The 20,870-nt window shown below is 36.9% G+C and overlaps 2 protein-coding genes across 2 annotated transcripts in view; one reads left to right on the top strand and one right to left on the bottom strand.

Annotated features, from left to right (window-relative positions):
• Positions 1 to 12,918, top strand: part of LOC132795653 (uncharacterized protein DDB_G0271670-like) — a 33,861-nt gene extending 20,943 nt beyond the window's left edge. The window contains exons 2-3 of the mRNA XM_060806510.1: positions 10,649 to 12,159; positions 12,828 to 12,918. Of these exons, the coding sequence (XP_060662493.1) occupies positions 10,649 to 12,159; positions 12,828 to 12,918 (1,602 nt within the window). The remainder of the gene's footprint in view (positions 1 to 10,648; positions 12,160 to 12,827) is intronic.
• Positions 12,919 to 13,857: 939 nt separating this feature from the next.
• Positions 13,858 to 14,588, bottom strand: LOC132796636 (salivary glue protein Sgs-3-like). The gene is made up of 2 exons (XM_060807879.1): positions 14,503 to 14,588; positions 13,858 to 14,433 (listed from the first exon to the last, which is right to left on the bottom strand). The coding sequence occupies exons 1-2, from the start codon at positions 14,528 to 14,530 to the stop codon at positions 13,934 to 13,936; spliced, it is 528 nt and encodes a 175-aa protein (XP_060663862.1). The 5' UTR covers positions 14,531 to 14,588; the 3' UTR covers positions 13,858 to 13,933.
• Positions 14,589 to 20,870: the final 6,282 nt, after the last annotated feature.

The following is a 20,870-nucleotide window of genomic DNA, read 5'->3' as shown; positions in this document are numbered from 1 at the left end:
ACATCACTATACATATGTACTTATTATGTTGTGTATTTCGTGTCGATGTTGTTGTTGTTGTTGTTGTTATGCCTACCCCTATGGCTGATCTTGCTATACTTTCGCTCGCTTTTTATATGCGCAAACACTCTGCTTGATTGATTTATGCATGCAAACAGTGGCGCACACACGCACACTCTTACACGCACGCACACACACACACATGTACAACATACCCCAAGCCCTGTGGCAAAAAACAACACAACACAACAAAAAAAACACCAAAGCGAAAATGTGTTGCTTCTATGAATTCAGTTCGTTTATGGGCTGCCCACTCGAGTGTTCTCTCTCTCGCTCTCTCTCTCTCTCTTTGTATGTCTCCCTCTCTCTCATTCTGCTTCTGTTGCACTCACAGCATGTGTGTGAATTGAATTGGACTACGTGTCGTGTATCCCCAGAGAGTATTTTCCACACATTCGCTATAGAGACTTCAAACCTAGCATAGAACTCAACTTGCCAGTATGACAGCTGTTTTTATTTGTAGCTTTCAGCTTCTAGAGCTGCAAATAATAGTTGAGAGAAAGTATTTTCACTGTTGTACAACTCAATTTGAAATATAGTATATTATGATATTTGAATGAACAGTTCAAAATTGATAATCAGTTGCAATTAAAACTCTTCAATAGCTGTGAGAAACCTTATTCGAAATAAATCCTTCTTAATTTATTTCAATAAATTTTATCGTGTACACTTTACACAATATTTTGAACGTACGCAAGTTTCAATATACCAAATATTATACTTTCAAGTATGTTTAAGAATATAGTTTATAGTATATTTCAATATATTTTAATACTTTGCAGTCTATATTTTGTGCGTATTCAAAAGTCAATATACCAAATATACATTGAAGTATATTTTAGTATGCTTTAATGCTGAATAATGAAACATGGTCAGGAATATTTCAGTATATTTTTCGATAAACTAATGTAGTATATTTCAACCAAATATTGAACGTACTCAAAAATCAATATACCAAATAGACTTTCAACTATAGTTTAGTATATTTTAATATTGCACAGTTTATATTTTAAGCGTACTCAAAAACCAATATACCAAATATACATTGAAGTATATTTTAGTATGTTTTAATACTGAAAAAATGAAACGTGGCCAATATACCAAATATACTTTCAGGAATATTTCAGTATATTTTTCGATAAACAAATGTAGTATATTTCAATCAAATAGACTTTCAAGTATATTTCAGTATATTTTAATACTGAGCACTCTTTGTCATATTTTGCATCTACCCAAAAGTCAATATACCAAATATAGTTTTAGGTAGATTTCGCCGTATTTTAAAGCCGTCTACTCAATGAAATATTGTCAATATATCAAATATATTCTTAAGTATATTTTAGTATATTTTCGGTATAATATTTCAACGACTTAGCTACCTTTATGCTGAGTACATTTGACTGTAGCTTTATAGCTTTTCCTAGAAAGCATTCAAGAAACAATTTTGAATATATTTTATAAATTATTATAGTATTTTTTTCTTTCCTTTTTGCCAATTGAATGTTATCGTAATCCATTCAAATTCATTATTAAACTCAAGTCATTCTTCTGGTATTCTGTTACATTTCGTTCATCAGTAACCAACAACTAGATTATATAAACTTTAAAGCTGATAATTTTAGTTAGTTTTTGGGAATTTTCAAAGAAACTACAGCGAAGAGCTAATGACAATTCGTGAAGTTGCATTAAACAGAGTTGATTGTGATGACTTGAATTGGAATTGGAAGTGGAATTGGAAGTGCTTTTGCTGGCTCACTCACCTGTGTGTCCGCAGTGCATCGTCATCCACATCCACATCCACATCCTCAGCATGCGCATCTGTCGCTAATGTTTCGCTAATTAGTTGATTCGAAGTCTGCTGCATGCCTCTAATTGGCTACTTAGTTGTCTCTACTCCACACACACACACTCACTCGCTGTCTCATCAAGTTTGCCTGCGTTTGATGGCAAATCCTTTCGGAGACCTGAGCTCGGGACAATCCGGGACACAAATGGGCCATTACATTTGCCGCTGGCCGTGCATTGCGTTAATTTGAATTTATGTATAGTCAACACCCAGCGAGAGAGATAGCTATAGAGGGGCTAAAAGCCAGAAGGAGAGAGATAACCATAGAACGAGAGAGCTACTGAGATCCTCTTGATGATGATGCTACCCGAGTTGAATGGGAACAAGTGAAGGAAATTTACCAGCCTCTAATTAAGAAGTGTCTCAAGTGTTTGCCTCCATTGTGCGCATCTTTATGCGGCATAAGCCACAAAGGCGAGTCTTCTTCTGCTCTCCGAAGAATGCAGAAATCAAGAACTAACTTCTCGGAATGTCAATGCAATGTATCTTAATAGTGCAGGCGATTTCGATACTTTATAGAAATTCATAATTTGAAATTCAAATCTAGATCAATAGACAAATTTCTAGCGATCATTTCAATTAATCGAAAGCTCCTGAAATCTTATGCATTACAAAAATTTCATTATAGAATACTTTACATATTTCAATAGTAAATTACTTACATATTGGAATCAAGAAATCAACCATTAAGGCATAATATAAGTATCATAATTTTTTTTTCTTTTATAATTTAAAATGTAATATTGTAGTTGCCTAAAAAACATATTAATTTGCATATTAAGTTATATGATATATTTTCTACTCTTTGGTATATTTTAACGGTAATAGTATATTGATATATCAAATATAGACTTTTGGTTTTGACATAATTTGTACTTTATAGTATACTTAAAATAGTATACTATTATACTGATATACCAAATAAGTATAAGTTTTTGGTATGTTTGCCATATCTATGGATTCGTTGTTATATTTTAACGGTAATAGTATATTGATATACCAAATATAGGGTTTTGATATATGTATTTTAATATTTTCCGATATATTACATTTTTTGGTATGATTAAATTTTAAGTATTATTATAATCTTAATATAATGTAATAGTATATTTAAAATAGTATACTAGTATACTGATATACCAAATAAGTATAAGTTTTTGGTATGTTTGCCATATTTTTGGATTGGTTGGTATATTTTAACGGTAATAGTATATTGATATACCAAATATAGGGTTTTGATATATGTATTTTAATATTTTCCGATATATTAAATTTTTTGGTATGATTCAATTTTAAGAATTATTATAATCTTAATATAATGTAATAGTATATTTAAAATAGTATACTAGTATACTGATATACCAAATATGTATAAGTTTTTATATAATCGTAATATATTATAATATAATTATCTTAATTATTTTTGAATAATTTAATGTTTAATATGCAATTGTAATTTCTTATTCATTATTTTTCGTATGAAGTTGTTGGCCATATTTTGTACTCTATGGCATATTGTAAATGTTTTAGTATATTAATATACCAAATATAGACTTTTGGTGTATTTCCGTAATTTTTCGGTATATCACTTTGGTATATTTTAAGTATAATAATAAAAACAGTTTATTTGGGTATTATTTTATTATGGTAACTATATTTTTTTTTTGTTATTTTTAATAATCACATATTTAAGAATGTTATTATAATTCCTTATTATATTGGATTGCATTATTTTACACCATCATATCTTCTCAAAAACTCGATGTGTTTTGTTTTTTTCGAAAATTTACGCACTTCAAAGTCGTGTTATATTCAAATTCGCAGCTGTGTATGAAAAATAAACTTTTCAAATAAAATGTTGCTCTACAAAACTGATGATTTTGATGACTGCAAGTGATGGACAGTTATCGAGTTGATTTTCGCTGCGAGTAATTTAGCAAATGAAATCGCAATTGAAGCATTTGAAGCATTATTTCAACTACTCGTTTCATCGTTAATGTTTTATGAAATTGCATTTATTGCCCACCCTTCTCCTCCTCCTCCCTACTATCTAATTGCTTGGCTGTCAAGTTGAAATCGTTCTCCTCCCACACTATAACGGAGGAGGAGGGGGAGGAGGAGGAGAAGTTCCCCTCTATGCTCAGTGTATGGCGCGTGCTGATTGCATTTATGTCAACGTTCGTTTTCAATGTTAAGTGTTGCCTAGCTAGAGGGTGGAGGAAAGGGGAGTGGGGGTGGGGGTGGAGTAGGGCATGGTCCGAGGGAAATGCGAAAAGCGAAACAAAACGCAAGGCAGCCAGAGAATTATGCATGAAAAAGAGGCACAAAAGTCCGACTACTTGTTGTATGTACATATAAAGCGATGAATAAGTCTGTGAATGCGAATGCAAGTGTGTGTGAGTGTGTGCAGCAAACATGCCCAAACACACACACACACACATGTCGATATATACAAATGCATATAGAGAAGAGAGAGAGATACAGAGAGCAAATGCAAAATGCAGTCGAAAATGGAAAACGCAACAATGGAAATGTTTCCTCACTCGCTCGCTCTCACTCTCTCTCTCTCTCTTTCCATCTCCCTCTTTGGCTCTATCTGCATGCATATCACGCTCTTTACGCCCCGCATAACTCCCAGCGACAACGACAGCGACTGCAACAATAAGGCATCAGGGAGCATAATCAAAGTGCAGACTCAATGGCAATCAGAGATGTTGTTGTTGTTGTTGGTCTGTCGGTCAATCAGTCAGTCAGTCAATTAGTCATTTCGTCACTTTGTCTATGCTTTGCAGGCCTGCATATAGCATATCTCCTTCTCCATCTCTCTTACTCTCTCTCCTCTCGCTATATATAGCCTGATATGTGGTATATATACATATAAATGCATGAGCGTGCCAAGCCATATGATTACCGATTACCTCCGACTTCCAAGTATGATTATGATGTGTGATGTGTGTGGCGATGATGTGCTGGCAAAAGGCTGGGAAAGGGGGGAAGAGGGGAAGGGAGAACAGCACAATATGCGAGGAGGCTGAGGCGTTGACCTCTCAAGTTCAATGCAATATGCGCAAGGGAAACGCAACAGCAACAACAACATCAACAACAACAGCAACTGTTGCCACAACATTCAGTAGCACAATTGATTTATGTATCACATGCAAAGTTGCATTATAATACCGACTTATATATTGTAGTATTCATTAGATTAGGAAGCCATGAACTGAAGCTTATTCATATTGTAGTAATATAACATACCATATATTTTAATGTTGTTACAACAAGTCAAGAATTTTAAAGGAATAATTCGAAAATATTTTATATATTTTGAATGTACTTTGAATTTCAATGAATGTATTTTTATAATTAGACTTTAAAAAGGAAGATTTTATTTTGCAGTTTTCTAATTTGCGATACAAATAATAAGTAGATATATTTTCCGCTTTTCCAAGTTTCAATTTTTTTTAAACTCAAAACTCATATTTACGATGCCTTTATTATAGCTTATAGTTTCTTAGTTTAAACATTGTAATGTCAAGAATTTTGTAGTTCTATTATAGTTTGTAGTTTTGCAGTTTAAACATTGAAATGTCATGAATTCTAATTCTAATTCTGATATTGTTTTGGTTTTATTATGCTGTTTGGTAGAAAATTTTAAATTGGTTTGTACTCTATACAGAAAAAAAAGTTCTAAAATGAAGACTTTGCATCAACAACATAAAAATCTGAATGTTAGCAAACTTAACTTGATGTCAAGAACATTTAATATAAGACTCAAGTTGTTGTTAATAAGAAGAAAAAATCGTTTAGTGTTAAGACTAGAAATAACATCAAAAATAACATCATATAACATCAAAAAATATTGTATAATATTTTATTGTTTATTTTTTTGTACTACATACTTATTTATTATTTGATTAGCGCATTTAGTTATTCAGTTGTTGATCATTTACAAAATTTTTATCATTGATCTTATTTTGGGAAATTGGCATTTTTCAGTCATTTTTTTTCTTATTTGTAAGAATTTCTTCTGAAAGTGATCTTATTTTAAGAACACAATTTTTAAGACGAATGTTCTTGATTTAAGAAACTAGACGACTTTTTCTGTTTTTATGAGTTTCAATTTTGTAACTCAAAACTTTTATATGGTGGAAGTTTAATTATTACTCCAAAAACATATTATACTATGTGTTTCAGTTTAATTATTATTACTCCAAAAATATATTATACTATATGTATGATATTTTTTTGTTTGCATTAGAAAAATTACTCCTTACTTTCAGTTTTGAAATATATGTTGAATATATTTTAACCAAAGGCCAAAACAGTCAGCTCAGATCATAAATTCATTTATATTCTATTTTTTGATAACAATAACTTAATTGATTGACAACTATTAAATATTGATTGAAAGTATTTTCCTCAATTATGATAATTCGAAACAGATAAATATGGAGACTGAACAATCATAGAATAGCAAAACATAAATCTGAAAAGTATAAATATTTAGTAATGCATATGAAAATGCAATTTTTATGAGAGATTTGTAAAGCAAAATGAACTTAGCCCAGCTGCAGTTTAAGAACCATTCACATAATCAGCTCAAGAATAAGTGAGGAGAGAGTAGAGAGTAGAGAGAGGGAGGAAGAAGTGTGCTAGAGGGGAATGTGCTTACATGCTTACATGTTGAAGTTTTTCTCGCACTCCTGCGCCTCGAAACAACGAGTTGAAGCTAAGGTCGAACCCTTTTAGCTGCCTGCCTGACATTTCAAGTCATTTTGTTGTGTTCACCTGTCACGTTGAGCCAACAATAGCAATAAAGAAAGAGCGAAAGGTGAAGGGAAGGAGAGAAGGAGAGGAGTAGTGCTTCAATGCCAGACTGCAACGAAATGCGTGCCAACGTGGCGTATGAGTAACAGAGCTGGGCTCTGCACAACAAAACCTGACAAATGCAGTGTAAATTGCAACAGCAACAACAACATCTAACAAGTGCAAAGTTACGTCAAGTGCTTAATCTGCTGGAATTCCATGGAATTTTAATTAAAAACTTTAACAGCTCAAAGCAAAAGACTGGAGAGAGTGGAAAGTACACGCAAAAATACTTAGTTATGACACCCTGAATGAAGTATTCGGCAGCTGTCAACTGGATTTCTACACTATTCCAATAAGTTACTTCATATATTGTAGTAATCAATCACATTATCCTTCAATCAGCTGAGAGCAGCTGAAACAGCTAATCGTCTCTCTCTCTCTCTCTCTCTCTCTCTCTCTCTCTCTCTCTTCAGCATTGCATCATCTCAGTTAACTGCAAAGCATTTAAATACGCTACGCTAATTGCATTGATTCCACACAATTAATCTTTATTTTGCACTGAACTCTTGCTACTTTGAACCGTTCGATAATCGTTTGCTTTATTTTTGCCTCGATGATATAACTATAATGCAAGTTGTATTTTACAAACCCGAACCACGAACTTGCTATTATTAAAGTCCGATATTCATTCAATTATTAGAATACTTATATGTAAATGTTGTATAGATTATTTCAGTTGCAATGTGAACGATATATGTTTAATGACTGTCAATATTAATTCTTATTTCTTTCATTAATCTAATCTAAGTGCCAAAATGAAAGTGTCAAAGTTAATGTGAAAGCAAATGCAAGGAAATATATTTTAAAAACTAATGATAATGCAAAATTGAATAATTATCAGTTTATGATAACATTGCCTAAGTGAATACATGTAAATTAATATTAAAATTATTCTAAAGATAATGTGATATTTATGTGGTCAATAATAGTAATATTAATAATAATAATAATACTCAAATGCTTACAAATGACATGCAATGCACCATTAATAATAATACTAATGATAATGCTAATACTAATGATAATAATAATACCAATGATAATGCTAACACTGAAAATTTCAAGCAAATAATAATAATGTTAATGATAATAATAATGCTCAAATGCTTACAAGTCACTTGCAATGCACCATTAATAACAATACTAATGATAATGTTAATACTGATGATAATAATAATACTAATGATAATTCTAATACTGAAAATATCAAGCAAATGTAATAAAGTGTTTTCTAGTGTTGCATTTATCAATTAATACAAAAAATTAATTATATTAGTAATAATGCTGAAGCTAATGACAATCATAATGCTTAAACTAAATCAATTTCATTGCAATTTCAATGTTAAAGCTAATCAGCACAAAGAATTATTATTGTCAATGATATTTTCTGTAAAGGACACATGCAAATTAAATTAATACAAATGCTAATGATAATGCTGATAATAATAGGCAACATTATAAGGCAATATTAATAATAATACTAATTACATTAGGTTATCCAGAAAATAAGGAAAAGCTGGCGACTTTCTAGTGTTGAATTTAGAATTGAATACAAAAAAAGCCCACAAAGTTTTAAATAATTTCCTTTGCCGATCGATGGCATTAAAACGCAATAAGTTTGATGGAAAAAATAATGCCCAATTAAATGAGATGCGATAAAAAGTTGCTGCAATTAAAAAACGAATATATCTAATTCGACAAAGTGTCCTCAGCCAACTCGCAAACTCAATTAAGTGAGGCAAGTATTCCCAAAAGCGACTTGCCACAGGCTGCAGCGAGCATTATGAATATGCCACATCAATCGTTGCTGCCACACTCAGGTGCAGGTGGAAGTGGATGTGGAAGTTGAAGCTTTTGGCCTATCGATGGCTCTAATGCAAGCAACAAATTGCGCTCTACTGCTTCTAATGATGCCACATGCCACCGCATGGCAATTGGGCTGCAGTTGAGGCAGGTGCGAGTTGAGGGAGTGCGAGGTCGTGTGTTGCAAGTTCGGTAGCTAGCTTGCTTTGCTCTATTTGACTGCAATTCCCCGGATACAGCACAGTTAATTAAGGCAGCTGGTGTCGCGTGGGCGATGACAGCGCTCTCCTTGTTGTTGTTGCTTTTCTTGTTGTTGTTGCATTTGTGGCACGAAGCTTGCGTCATGCTGCTGGACGTTACGTTGACAATTTGCTTGCTGCCTTCATTGCACAATTTAACAGTTGTTGCTCTGCTGCTGCTTCAACTCTCTCTCTCTCTCTCTCGCTCTGTCTAGCTCTGCAAGCTTGTTTTTGCGGCAACAAATTGTTGCACAGTCAGCGCCGGCGTTGACGTTTCACTGTTTTCATTCACATCTTACGACGTGGCTTTGACGCTCTCTTGTTAGCTCTCTCTCTCTCTCTCTCTCTCTTCCTCTCTCTCTCTTCCTCTCTCGCTCTCGTTGGCTCACTCTTTGTATTACGCACAACTTGCACATTGTTGTTGGTTGTCGCTTCTCTGTTTTGTGGCTCAGTTTCTTGGCCTTACCACTACTTTTGTCTTCCGGTTTTTTCCACTCACACATCCTCGACAGCAGCGCAGCGCAGTTTGACATGCACTGTGCTCTGCAACTATATTGATGTGCTTTACGCTCTCTTTCGATGCGCTCTCTCTGTGTTGCTGCTCTCTCGCTCTCTCTCTCTCTCTCTCTCTCTGTTGCTGTCTCGTCCTGCCGGCCGTCGTCATGACTTGCACTCTTTGCACCTGCGCTGTGTTTTTGCGACGCATTTTCCTAACTGCTGCTTCACATCGTCTTTCGTCATCCTGTTAGCTCCCCTTCTACACAGCTCACTCTCTTTGGTAGCATTTTGTTGTTGTTATCGCACCATGTGCCATACTCACCCGGTTTTCACTCTCTTTCTATTTGCTTCTTCTCCATCTCTGCTCGTCTTTGGCACAGTCAAAACATAACAACAACAAACCGCCGTCTCCTCTGCTGCTTGCTATGACTGCTTGCTGCCTGCGACGTAATAAACTCCAATTAGAGCACACAAACACACACACACACACATGCGTGCTTCCAATTGCTTCTGGACTTTTCGTTCTCAGGCTCGTTGGCTTCCTTTTTTCAAACTTCGCCGGCCGCAAAACGAAAGCTTGCACTTGCCCCCACTGCGCTTTCGTTTCCGCCTCAGGCTGCACTTTGAACTTTTGCCATTGGCAATTGCCACTGCCAAAAAAGAAACACAAAAGAAAATACAAGTTGAATAAAAATAACTCTTGCCCAGCTATGGCTTCATTTCCACACTGCAACTCGCATAAAAGGCTCAAAGCAGACGTGATTAATAGTCTGTGCACCACGTGTTTCTGTCAGCCATAAAGGATTGCCGCTCTTAGCAAATACAGGGTATCCACTTAGTCAGTGATTTGTGATGGCATCTCAAAGAAGCATATAGTATATATGTATAAAAAAAATACCAAATCCGTCCCTCTGTCTATTCGCTTATTCACCAGCAAACTGTTCTATTAATTTAAAATCGATCTTGCTAAAATTTCGAGCAGATTCCATTTTTTACTATGGAAACCAAATATTAACTGGATCGTATAACTATATCATTTAGCTGTCAAATATTAAGATTTCGTATTAAAAATTTGTATGGTTTTTTTTTTTAACATTTATGGAGTTTTGGAATCTTTTAATATTTGAATTTCGTATTATTATAGAATTATGGAATTTTGAAATTTTAATAATTGCATTTTTCATTTGGAATTGTATGTGGATAAAGCAATATTTCAAATTAGGCAAAATCAGAAACGAAATAAATTCAAGGGTCATATACATATGAAGCTCTATAGTTGCCAAGAACGCTCACCACAGACACAGACCCTAATCGATTTCTCGATTGATTTCAGCTTGGCTATGAGGTCCTTGCACAGTTCCGGTTGCAAAGGACATCCGGAGCAACGCTGACCACCAGGTCCACATGGCGCACATGGTCGCCAAGTGGGCCATGGAGTCGTTCTTGTTGGGCTACAGGTCGTTCTAGGAGTGGTTCGTGGTGTGGTTCGACGAGTGGTTCTGCGTGTTGTCCTCCAAGTGGTTCGACGTGTAGTTCGTCGAGTGGTTCGACGCGTGGTTCGAGGTGTTGTCCTGCGAGTTGTCCTTCGAGTGGTTCGACGTGTAGTTCTTCGAGTGGTTCGACGAGTGGTTCTACGTGTTGTCCTCCAAGTGGTTCGACGTGTAGTTCTTCGAGTGGTTCGACGTGTGGTTCTACGAGTAGTCCTTCTAGTGGTTCTTCGAGTAGTCTCACGTGTAGTACTTCTAGTGGTTCTGTGAGTTGTTTCACAAGGTTGCGTTGTCCTTTGAGTGGTTCTTCCAGTGGTTCTACGAGTAGTTCTTCTAGTGGTTCTTCGAGTAGTTCTTCGAGTGGTTCTACGAGTAGTGCTTCTAGTGGTTCTTCGAGTAGTCTCACGTGTAGTACTTCTAGTGGTTCTGTGAGTTGTTTCACAAGGTTGCGTTGTCCTTTGAGTGGTTCTTCCAGTGGTTCTACGAGTAGTTCTTCTAGTGGTTCTTCGAGTAGTTCTTCGAGTGGTTCTACGAGTAGTGCTTCTAGTGGTTCTTCGAGTAGTCTCACGTGTAGTACTTCGAGTGGTTCTGTGAGTTGTTTCACAAGGTTGCGTTGTCCTTTGAGTGGTTCTTCCAGTGGTTCTACGGGTAGTGCTTCTAGTGGTTCTGTGAGTTGTTTCACAAGGTTGCGTTGTCCTTTGAGTGGTTCTTCCAGTGGTTCTACGAGTAGTACTTCTAGTGGTTCTGTGAGTTGTTTCACAAGGTTGCGTTGTCCTTCGAGTGGTTCTTCCAGTGGTTCTACGAGTAGTACTTCTAGTGGTTCTGTGAGTTGTTTCACAAGGTTGCGTTGTCCTTCGAGTGGTTCTTCCAGTGGTTCTACGAGTAGTTCTTCTAGTGGTTCTTCGAGTAGTTCTTCGAGTGGTTCTACGAGTAGTCCTTCTAGTGGTTCTTCGAGTAGTTCTTCGAGTGGTTCTTCCAGTGGTTCTACGAGTAGTCCTTCTAGTAGTTCTTCCCGTTGTTCTTCGAGTAGTTCTTCGTGTGGTTCTGCCAGTGGTTCTTCGAGTAGTTCTTCGAGTGGTTCGCCTAGTGGTTCGTCGAGTGGTTCTTCGAGAAGTTCTGTGTGTAGTCCTTCTAGTGGTTCTGTGAGTCGTCCTTCTCGTAGTTCTTCGAGTAGTTTGTCGAGTGGTGCTACACTTCGTCGTAGTTTCCCAAGGTGGCCTTCTAGTGGTATCGCACGGAGGTTTATGCGTTGTTTCACAAGGTGGCCTTCGAGTAGTTTCCCAAGGTGGCCTTCGAGTGGTGTCGCACGGAGGTTTACGTGTTGTTTCACAAGGTGGCCTTCGAGTGGTTTCACAGGGTGGTTTTTGCGTTGTTTCACAAGGTGGCCTTCGAGTAGTGTCCCAAGGTGGCTTTCGAGTGGTTTCACAGGGTGGTTTATGCGTTGTTTCACAAGGTGGCCTTCGTGTAGTGTCCCAAGGTGGCCTTCGAGTGGTGTCGCACGGAGGTTTACGTGTTGTTTCACAAGGTGGCCTTCGAGTGGTTTCACAGGGTGGCCTTCGAGTGGTTTCACAGGGTGGTTTTTGCGTTGTTTCACAAGGTGGCCTTCGTGTAGTGTCCCAAGGTGGCCTTCGAGTGGTGTCGCACGGAGGTTTACGTGTTGTTTCACAAGGTGGCCTTCGAGTGGTTTCACAGGGTGGTTTATGCGTTGTTTCACAAGGTGGCCTTCGAGTAGTGTCCCAAGGTGGCCTTCGAGTGGTGTCGCACGGTGGTTTACGTGTTGTTTCACAAGGTGGCCTTCGAGTAGTGTCCCAAGGTGGCCTTCGAGTGGTGTCGCACGGTGGTTTACGTGTTGTTTCACAAGGTGGCCTTCGAGTAGTTCTACGAGGTGGTTTATGCGTTGTCCTTCTACGTGTTGGTCTTCTCGTCGCCTTTCGCGTGGTTTCGCAACCACAACCACAGGGTTGCTTGTGATGTGGTTTTTTTGTTTTACGGGGTTTCTTTGTATGTGGTCTTTTTGTCTTACAGGGTTCTTTATGGTGTGGTTTTCTCGTTTTACACGGTTCCCTGTGAGGTGGTTTCTTCGTTTCGCAGGGACACGATCCTTGATTGCCCCTAGCTGGGTGCCCCTTGTGCCTTCGGCGTTCCTTTGCTGCACTGTGATCGACAATGCTTACGAGCACAATGCTCACTTGATGTAATTGATAAAAGGTTAGTATTTTATATGAAATGTGATGAAGTAGCGAACATACCAATAAGAAAGACGATCGTCAGTTTCATGACGATAGGTCCGGGAGGGCTCTCTGCTGAATCCCTTTATGACGTATAGGTAGAAACTGATGCTTTGGCCGAATCTACGCTCCCATTATATAGGGCTCTTCATTACAGATACAAGCAATTGAACAAACACACCCATATAACTTCTTTAAAAATATATTATAAAAAATTTCCATTTCAAAAAGTTCAAGGCTATTTGTTTAACGCACGCGTCGTAAAAACTGACACAAAGTTCACTTAACACGCTTTCGTTACATGATCACCAAAGAATGAACATATCCAAAATGTAAGTGAATTTACGAATTGAAAGTGTTTATAATAAAACTAAACCTGCGATACTCTGTTCATCTCATATTGGATTTGAGTTTACTGTAGCAAGGCAATGTATCTATATTTGTTGTAGTCATATTTCACCTGAAGAATATATTCCGAGCAATCAAAATATGACAGCTGTTTAAAGAGATCCACAATAAACACAGCATATAAATTAAAACATATAAAATTTAAAACAATTGTTAGTCTCAGGACTATTAAATTGGAATATATATGTATATAAATGAGAGCACATATTTTTTAATATTTTATTCCAAATTTAATTTTTCTATTTTTGAAAGTAATGGAAATTGTTTTTTTCCTAACCATTTTTCAATTTTGAGTTGGCATAAATGTGAAACTCAACCTCTTAAAATGTAATTATAAAAATAAACTCTTTACTGGCTGCTAAAAAATATAACACAGCTTAAAAATTTATATGCAAATATATTATTTTTATTTATCTTAGCAAAAAAAATTTTAATTAATCAGTAAGTTTATCATAAGATCAAGAAGATTCATCAGTCGAAAGCAATTCTTTTGTTTTACAACAGCCAGGCACTTTGACCACAGACGCAGGCCCTGATCCTCTTCTCAAGTTTCTCTAGCTGGGCCAAGAGCTCCTTGCAGAGTTCTCCTTGCTCTGGGCAGCCAGGGCAGGCCTTGCCACCAGGACCACATGGACGGCATGGCTTCCATGGCTTGGTTGGTCTTGGCTTGCGAGTTGTCCTTGGTCTACGAGTTGTAGTCCTGCGGGTGGTTCTGCGAGTGGTTCTGCGAGTGGTTCTGCGAGTTGTCCTGCGTGTTGTCCTGCGAGTTGTCCTGCGTGTTGTCCTGCGAGTTGTCTTGTGTGTTGTCTTATGAGTGGTCCTGGGAGTAGTCTTGCATGTGGTTGGAGGGGGTCTGGTTGTCCTGCAAGTGGTTGGAGGGGGTCTGGTTGTCCTGCATGTGGTTGGGGCTCTGGTGGTTGACTTTGTGCAACCACAGTCTTCCTTCGGTGAAGTTCCCTCGGAGAAGTCGACGAAGCTCAAGAGCAAGAAGCTCGCTGAAAATAAGGAGAATTGGGTGCTCAGGTTAATAAGTCATTTGGTTGCTTTAGGATTGGATGTATTACCAATAACACAGGCAATGGCTAGTTTCATGATAAGAACTGATGATTGGAACTGATGCTTTCTACAGTTGCAGTTAGGGTTTAAATAGGACTCGCTTTAATATTCGGCTGAGGCACGTGCTAACATATTTTTAGAGTCGAACAATTGCACAAATAAATTATATAAATAAGTGAAACTTATGTTTTATTATTATCGATTGTTTAGCCAGGTTTTCAATTGTTCCTGCTCATGTTAAAATTAGCAAAGATGATGACGAGAATAGAGTTTTGACACGCGAGTGCAGTTTGTATAATATTCAGTTATGCTGAACTTATACTTTTATTATAAATTTGTATACTGCTAAAATATTGCTATTTGTGCTCAGTAACCATATTTCATTTAATTAATTTTGAATATAATTGGTTTGGAAGTAAACGTGACGAACAAATGAAAGGATCACTAGGTTTTGCATCGCGGAAGGCGATACGCAACTTTTGCGCCATCCTTCCGCGATTCCTGCCTACCGCGATTGTCGGGGGATTATCTAGCGATCATTCCGTGATTGTCCCGATATTCTTGCCTACCGCGATTGACTCCCAATTGCCCCTGATTCTTGCCTACCGCGATTGTCGGACGATTATCCCGCGATCATTCTGCGATTGTTCCTCAATTGTCGAATGATTGTCCTGCGTTACTTACTTACCGCGATTGTCATACGAGTCCCGTAATGCTTGCGAAATTCTTCCGCGATTTTTGGGCGATTCTCCATAAGAGACTTCCAAGACTTTACCAAGTCTTTACGTCCCCTTACAATATAACACGTATAGACACATGCACATTTTTGAGAACGACTATTACAAGAACGAATTATCAGATGATTACTAATAGCTTAATTTGTCAATGCATATTAAGCTCTTTTCACACTAGGGCTGTAGCTGCTGATCTAACATGCTGGGAGTTTCAGAAAAACAATGAAATTGCCTTAATATTTAAAAAATTGGCAAATTTAATATTACTTCTCCAAGCAGAAATAATAGAACATTATTAAAAATTCGGAGAAATAAACCCAGAGACCTAAATTCATTATAATTTTCGACACAAAAAAGAAAATTTAATTGCTATAATATTCCGATTTATTTCAATAAAAAAAAGTTTCAAATCAATATCAAGCTAATCAATTAGTCAAAATATTGTGACACCAAAACTGATTCCTTTTTCAGTTTAGACCAACCAACGGCTCTGGCCACAGACGCAAACTCTAATCTTGTTCTCAATGGCTTGCAGTTGAGCCAAGAGATCCTTGCAGAGTTCTCCTTGCTCAGGACAACCAGGACAGGCCTTGCCAGCAGGACCACATGGCTCACATGGCCTCCATGGTCTGGTTGGTCTTGGTCTGCGGGTTGTTGGTCTTGGTCTACGAGTTGTGGTCCTGCGAGTGGTCCTGCGAGTCGTCCTGCGAGTCGTCCTGCGAGTAGTTCTGCGGGTGGTCCTGCGAGTTGTCTTGTGTGTTGTCCTATGAGTGGTCCTGGGAGTAGTCTTGCATGTGGTTGGAGGGGGTCTGGTTGTCCTGCAAGTGGTTGGTGGGGCTCTGGTGGTTGACTTTGTGCAACCACAGTCTTCCTCCGGTGAAGTTCCCTCGGAGAAGTCGACGAAGCTCAAAAGCAAGAAGCTCGCTGAAAGAAAATTATTTATTTACCAGATTAGACCAGGTCCTTCATCCACAAAAAGATGTTTTTGCTTAAATAACTGTCGTAAAAGTCTTACCAATAAGACAGGCAATAGCAATTTTCATGATGGATCACAATGCAATTCAAAGCAAAGGAAGAATCTGATGCTTTCTAGGGCTCAGCTTGGCCAATTTATAGTAAGAGTTTTAGAAGGAGCATTATAAATTTTTATAAATAGAACAATTGTGCAAATAGCTTGTTCAAATAAATTGATCTTTCTTTGTAAACTCTTACAGCAAGTATTGAATGATAAAATGATAAATGTCTTAATAACATATATTAATACTGGATTAAGCTGGTGAAATATTTATTTACTCAAATATTTTTATGCGAAATTCTGTTTTAACTGAATCTCGGTATTTCCATAAATTTTTTAGGGCAATCTTCACGTGTATTTAGTAAATATAAATATATATGTACATACCTACAAGTGGACATTTAATTCGAGTCTATAAAAGTTGAAATTGTTATAATTTTCCAAAGCAGATTTTTTAATTTCGATTGAATATTTATTAGCATAGCATGATCCCACATATAATCAGATTAAACAATATTTCGGTTTCGGTTTTCCTTATTAGTCATTTACTCTATTCATTAATTGTGCGAAAAACGCACTCTTTGAAATGCAGTACTATATCAATATACCAAATATAGCATTTGGTATAATTTAAATTTTTTGCAGTATATTAATTTGGTATATTTCAAAATTAATACTGCACTGTTTTGCTTTTATTCACAATGGGTAGCAAGTCGAGTACACTCAACTGTAGCTTTCTTACTTGTCAAGTTCATTATCGGATCCACATTTAAAAGACTATGTATTTACATATGTAGTCAATACTAGATCAGTATTTATAAGATTCAATATGGAACTATTATTCCTTCATATACAATGTAAAAATATACAATTAAATTAGGCTTCAATTTTAATATTAGATTCTCAGCTCATGCAGTATAATTCGGTGGCAGTTAAAATCTTATTACTAAATCTGAAGACTTAATCTAATAGAAGATTGGAGTCTAACTTCCATAAATGTTATGTACTATATGTAAATTTAAATTATCTAAAAAAATTTTACAAGTTTCAGATTATGCAATACAATAAATATTTATTTTTTAGTGAATTTAAAATACAATAATAATTAAATCAACTCAGTCAAATAGGGGTCCAGATTCATCATTCAAAGTCTTAGCTGACTTTTTCACTTTACAACAGCCAGGCACTTTGACCACAGACGCAGGCCCTGATCCTCTTCTCAAGTTTCTCCAGTTGGGCCAAGAGCTCCTTGCAGAGTTCTCCTTGCTCTGGGCAGCCAGGGCAGGCCTTGCCACCAGGACCACATGGACGGCATGGCTTCCATGGCTTGGTTGGTCTTGGCTTGCGAGTTGTCCTTGGTCTACGAGTTGTAGTCCTACGTGTAGTCCTGCGGGTGGTTCTGCGAGTGGTTCTGCGAGTTGTCCTGCGTGTTGTCCTGCGAGTTGTTCTGCGTGTTGTCCTGCGAGTTGTCTTGTGTGTTGTCTTATGAGTGGTCCTGGGAGTAGTCTTGCATGTGGTTGGAGGGGGTCTGGTTGTCCTGCAAGTGGTTGGAGGGGGTCTGGTTGTCCTGCATGTGGTTGGGGCTCTGGTGGTTGACTTTGTGCAACCACAGTCTTCCTTCGGTGAAGTTCCCTCGGAGAAGTCGACGAAGCTCAAGAGCAAGCAAGCTCGCTGAAAATAAGGAGAATTGGGTGGTCAGGTTAATAAGTTTTTTGGTTGCTTTAGGATTGGATGTATTACCAATAACACAGGCAATGGCTAGTTTCATGATAAGAACTGATGATTGGAACTGATGCTTTATACAGTTGCAGTTAGGGTTTAAATAGGACTCGCTTTAATATTCGGCTGAGGCACGTGCTAACATATTTTTAGAGTCGAACAATTGCACAAATAAATTATATAAATAAGTGAAACTTATGTTTTATTATTATCGATTGTTTAGCCAGGTTTTCAATTGTTCCTGCTCATGTTAAAATTAGCAAAGATGATGACGAGAATAGAGTTTTGACACGCGAGTGCAGTTTGTATAATATTCAGTTATGCTGAACTTATACTTTTATTATAAATTTGTATACTGCTAAAATATTGCTATTTGTGCTCAGTAACCATATTTCATTTAATTAATTTTGAATATAATTGGTTTGGAAGTAAACGTGACGAACAAATGAAAGGATCACTAGGTTTTGCATCGCAGAAGGCGATACGCAACTCTTGCGCGATTGTCCCGCGATTCCTGCCTACCGCGATTGTCGGGGGATTATCTAGCGATAATTCCGTGATTGTCCCGATATTCTTGCCTACCGCGATTGACTCTCAATTGCCCCTGATTCTTGCCTACCACGATTGTCGGACGATTATCCCGCGATCATTCTGCGATTGTCCCTCAATTGTCGCGTTACTTGCTTTCCGCGATTGTCATACGAGTCCCGTAATGCTTGCGAAATTCTTCCGCGATTTTTGGGCGATTCTCTATAAGAGACTTTGCCAAGAGAGTCTTCGCAATTAAGTATGTCGGAAGTTTAGCGAAACGTTTCCTTACAATATATCACGTATAGGTACATGCACATTTTTGAGAACGACTATTACAAGAACGAATTATCAGATGATTACTAATAGCTTAATTTGTCAATGCATATTAAGCTCTTTTCACACTGGGGCTGTAGCTGCTGATCTAACATGCTGGGAGTTTCAGAAAAACAATGAAATTGCCTTAATATTTAAAAAATGGGCAAGTTTAATATTACTTCTCCAAGCAGAAATAATAGAACATTATTAAAAATTCGGAGAAATAAACCCAGAGACCTAAATTCGTTATAAGTTTCGACACAAAAAAGAAAATTTAATTGCTATAAGATTCAGATTTATTTCAATAAAAAAAAGTTTTAAATTAATATCAAGCTAATCAATTAGTCAAAATATTGGGACACCAAAACTGATTCCTTTTTCAGTTTAGACCAACCAACGGCTCTGGCCACAGACGCAAACTCTGATCTTGTTCTCAATGGCTTGCAGTTGAGCCAAGAGGTCCTTGCAGAGTTCTCCTTGCTCAGGACAACCAGGACAGGCCTTGCCAGCAGGACCACATGGCTCACATGGCCTCCATGGTCTGGTTGGTCTTGGTCTACGAGTTGTGGTCCTGCGAGTGGTCCTGCGAGTCGTCCTGCGAGTGGTCCTGCGAGTGGTCCTGCGAGTCGTCCTGCGAGTAGTTCTGCGGGTGGTCCTGCGAGTTGTCTTGTGTGTTGTCCTATGAGTGGTCCTGGGAGTAGTCTTGCATGTGGTTGGAGGGGGTCTGGTTGTCCTGCAAGTGGTTGGTGGGGCTCTGGTGGTTGACTTTGTGCAACCACAGTCTTCCTCCGGTGAAGTTCCCTCGGAGAAGTCGACGAAGCTCAAAAGCAAGAAGCTCGCTGAAAGAAAATTATTTATTTACCAGATTAGACCAGGTCCTTCATCCACAAAAAGATGTTTTTGCTTAAATAACTGTCGTAAAAGTCTTACCAATAAGACAGGCAATAGCAATTTTCATGATGGATCACAATGCAATTCGAAGCAAAGGAAGAATCTGATGCTTTCTAGGGCTCAGCTTGGCCAATTTATAGTAAGAGTTTTAGAAGGAGCATTATAAATTTTTATAAATAGAACAATTGTGCAAATAGCTTGTTCAAATAAATTGATCTTTCTCTGTAAACTCTTACAGCAAGTATTGAATGCTAAAATGAGAAATGTCTTAATAACATATATTAATACTGGAATAAGCTGGTGAAATATTTATTTACTCAAATATTTTTATGCGAAATTCTGTTTTAACTGAATCTCGGTATTTTCATAAATTTTTTAGGGCAATCTTCACGTGTATTTAGTAAATATAAATTCGAGTCTATAAAAGTTGAAATTGTTATAATTTTCCAAAGCAGATTTTTTAATTTCGATTGAATATTTATTAGCATACCATGATCCCACATATCATCAGATTAAACAATATTTCGGTTTCGGTTTTCCTTATTAGTCATTTACTCTATTCATTAATTGTGCGAAAAACGCACTCTTTGAAATGCAGTACTATATCAATATACCAAATATAGCATTTGGTATAATTTAAATTTTTTTGCAGTATATTAATTTGGTATTTTTCAAAATTAATACTGCACTGTTTTGCTTTTATTCACAATGGGTAGCAGGTATCTCACAGTCGAGCACACTCAACTGTAGCTTTCTTACTTGTCGAGTTCATTATCGGATCCACATTTAAAAGACTATGTATTTACATATGTAGTCAATACTAGATCAGTATTTATAAGATTCAATATGGAACTATTATTCCTTCATATACAATGTAAAAATATACAATTAAATTAGGCTTCAATTTTAATATTAGATTCTCAGCTCATGCAGTATAATTCGGTGGCAGTTAAAATCTTATTACTAAATCTGAAGACTTAATCTAATAGAAGATTGGAGTCTAACTTCCATAAATGTTATGTACTATATGTAAATTTAAATTATCTAAAAAAATTTTACAAGTTTCAGATTATGCAATACAATAAATATTTATTTTTTTAGTGAATTTAAAATACAATAATAATTAAATCAACTCAGTCAAATAGGGGTCCAGATTCATCATTCAAAGTCG

The sequence above is a fragment of the Drosophila nasuta genome, chromosome X, assembly GCF_023558535.2.
Source record: "Drosophila nasuta strain 15112-1781.00 chromosome X, ASM2355853v1, whole genome shotgun sequence".
Lineage (NCBI taxonomy): Eukaryota > Metazoa > Arthropoda > Insecta > Diptera > Drosophilidae > Drosophila > Drosophila nasuta.
The sequence above is the reverse complement of the archived record's forward strand: the minus strand, read 5'-3'. Positions and strand labels throughout refer to the sequence as shown.

Excerpts from the sequence above, each read along its gene's own strand:
- LOC132796636 (XM_060807879.1), bottom strand. The coding sequence starts at position 14,530 with ATGAAACTAGCCATTGCCTGTGTTATTG. Across the intron at positions 14,434-14,502 it reads AGCCATTGCCTGTGTTATTG|CGAGCTTCTTGCTCTTGAGC; the intron begins GTAATACATCCA and ends CCTTATTTTCAG.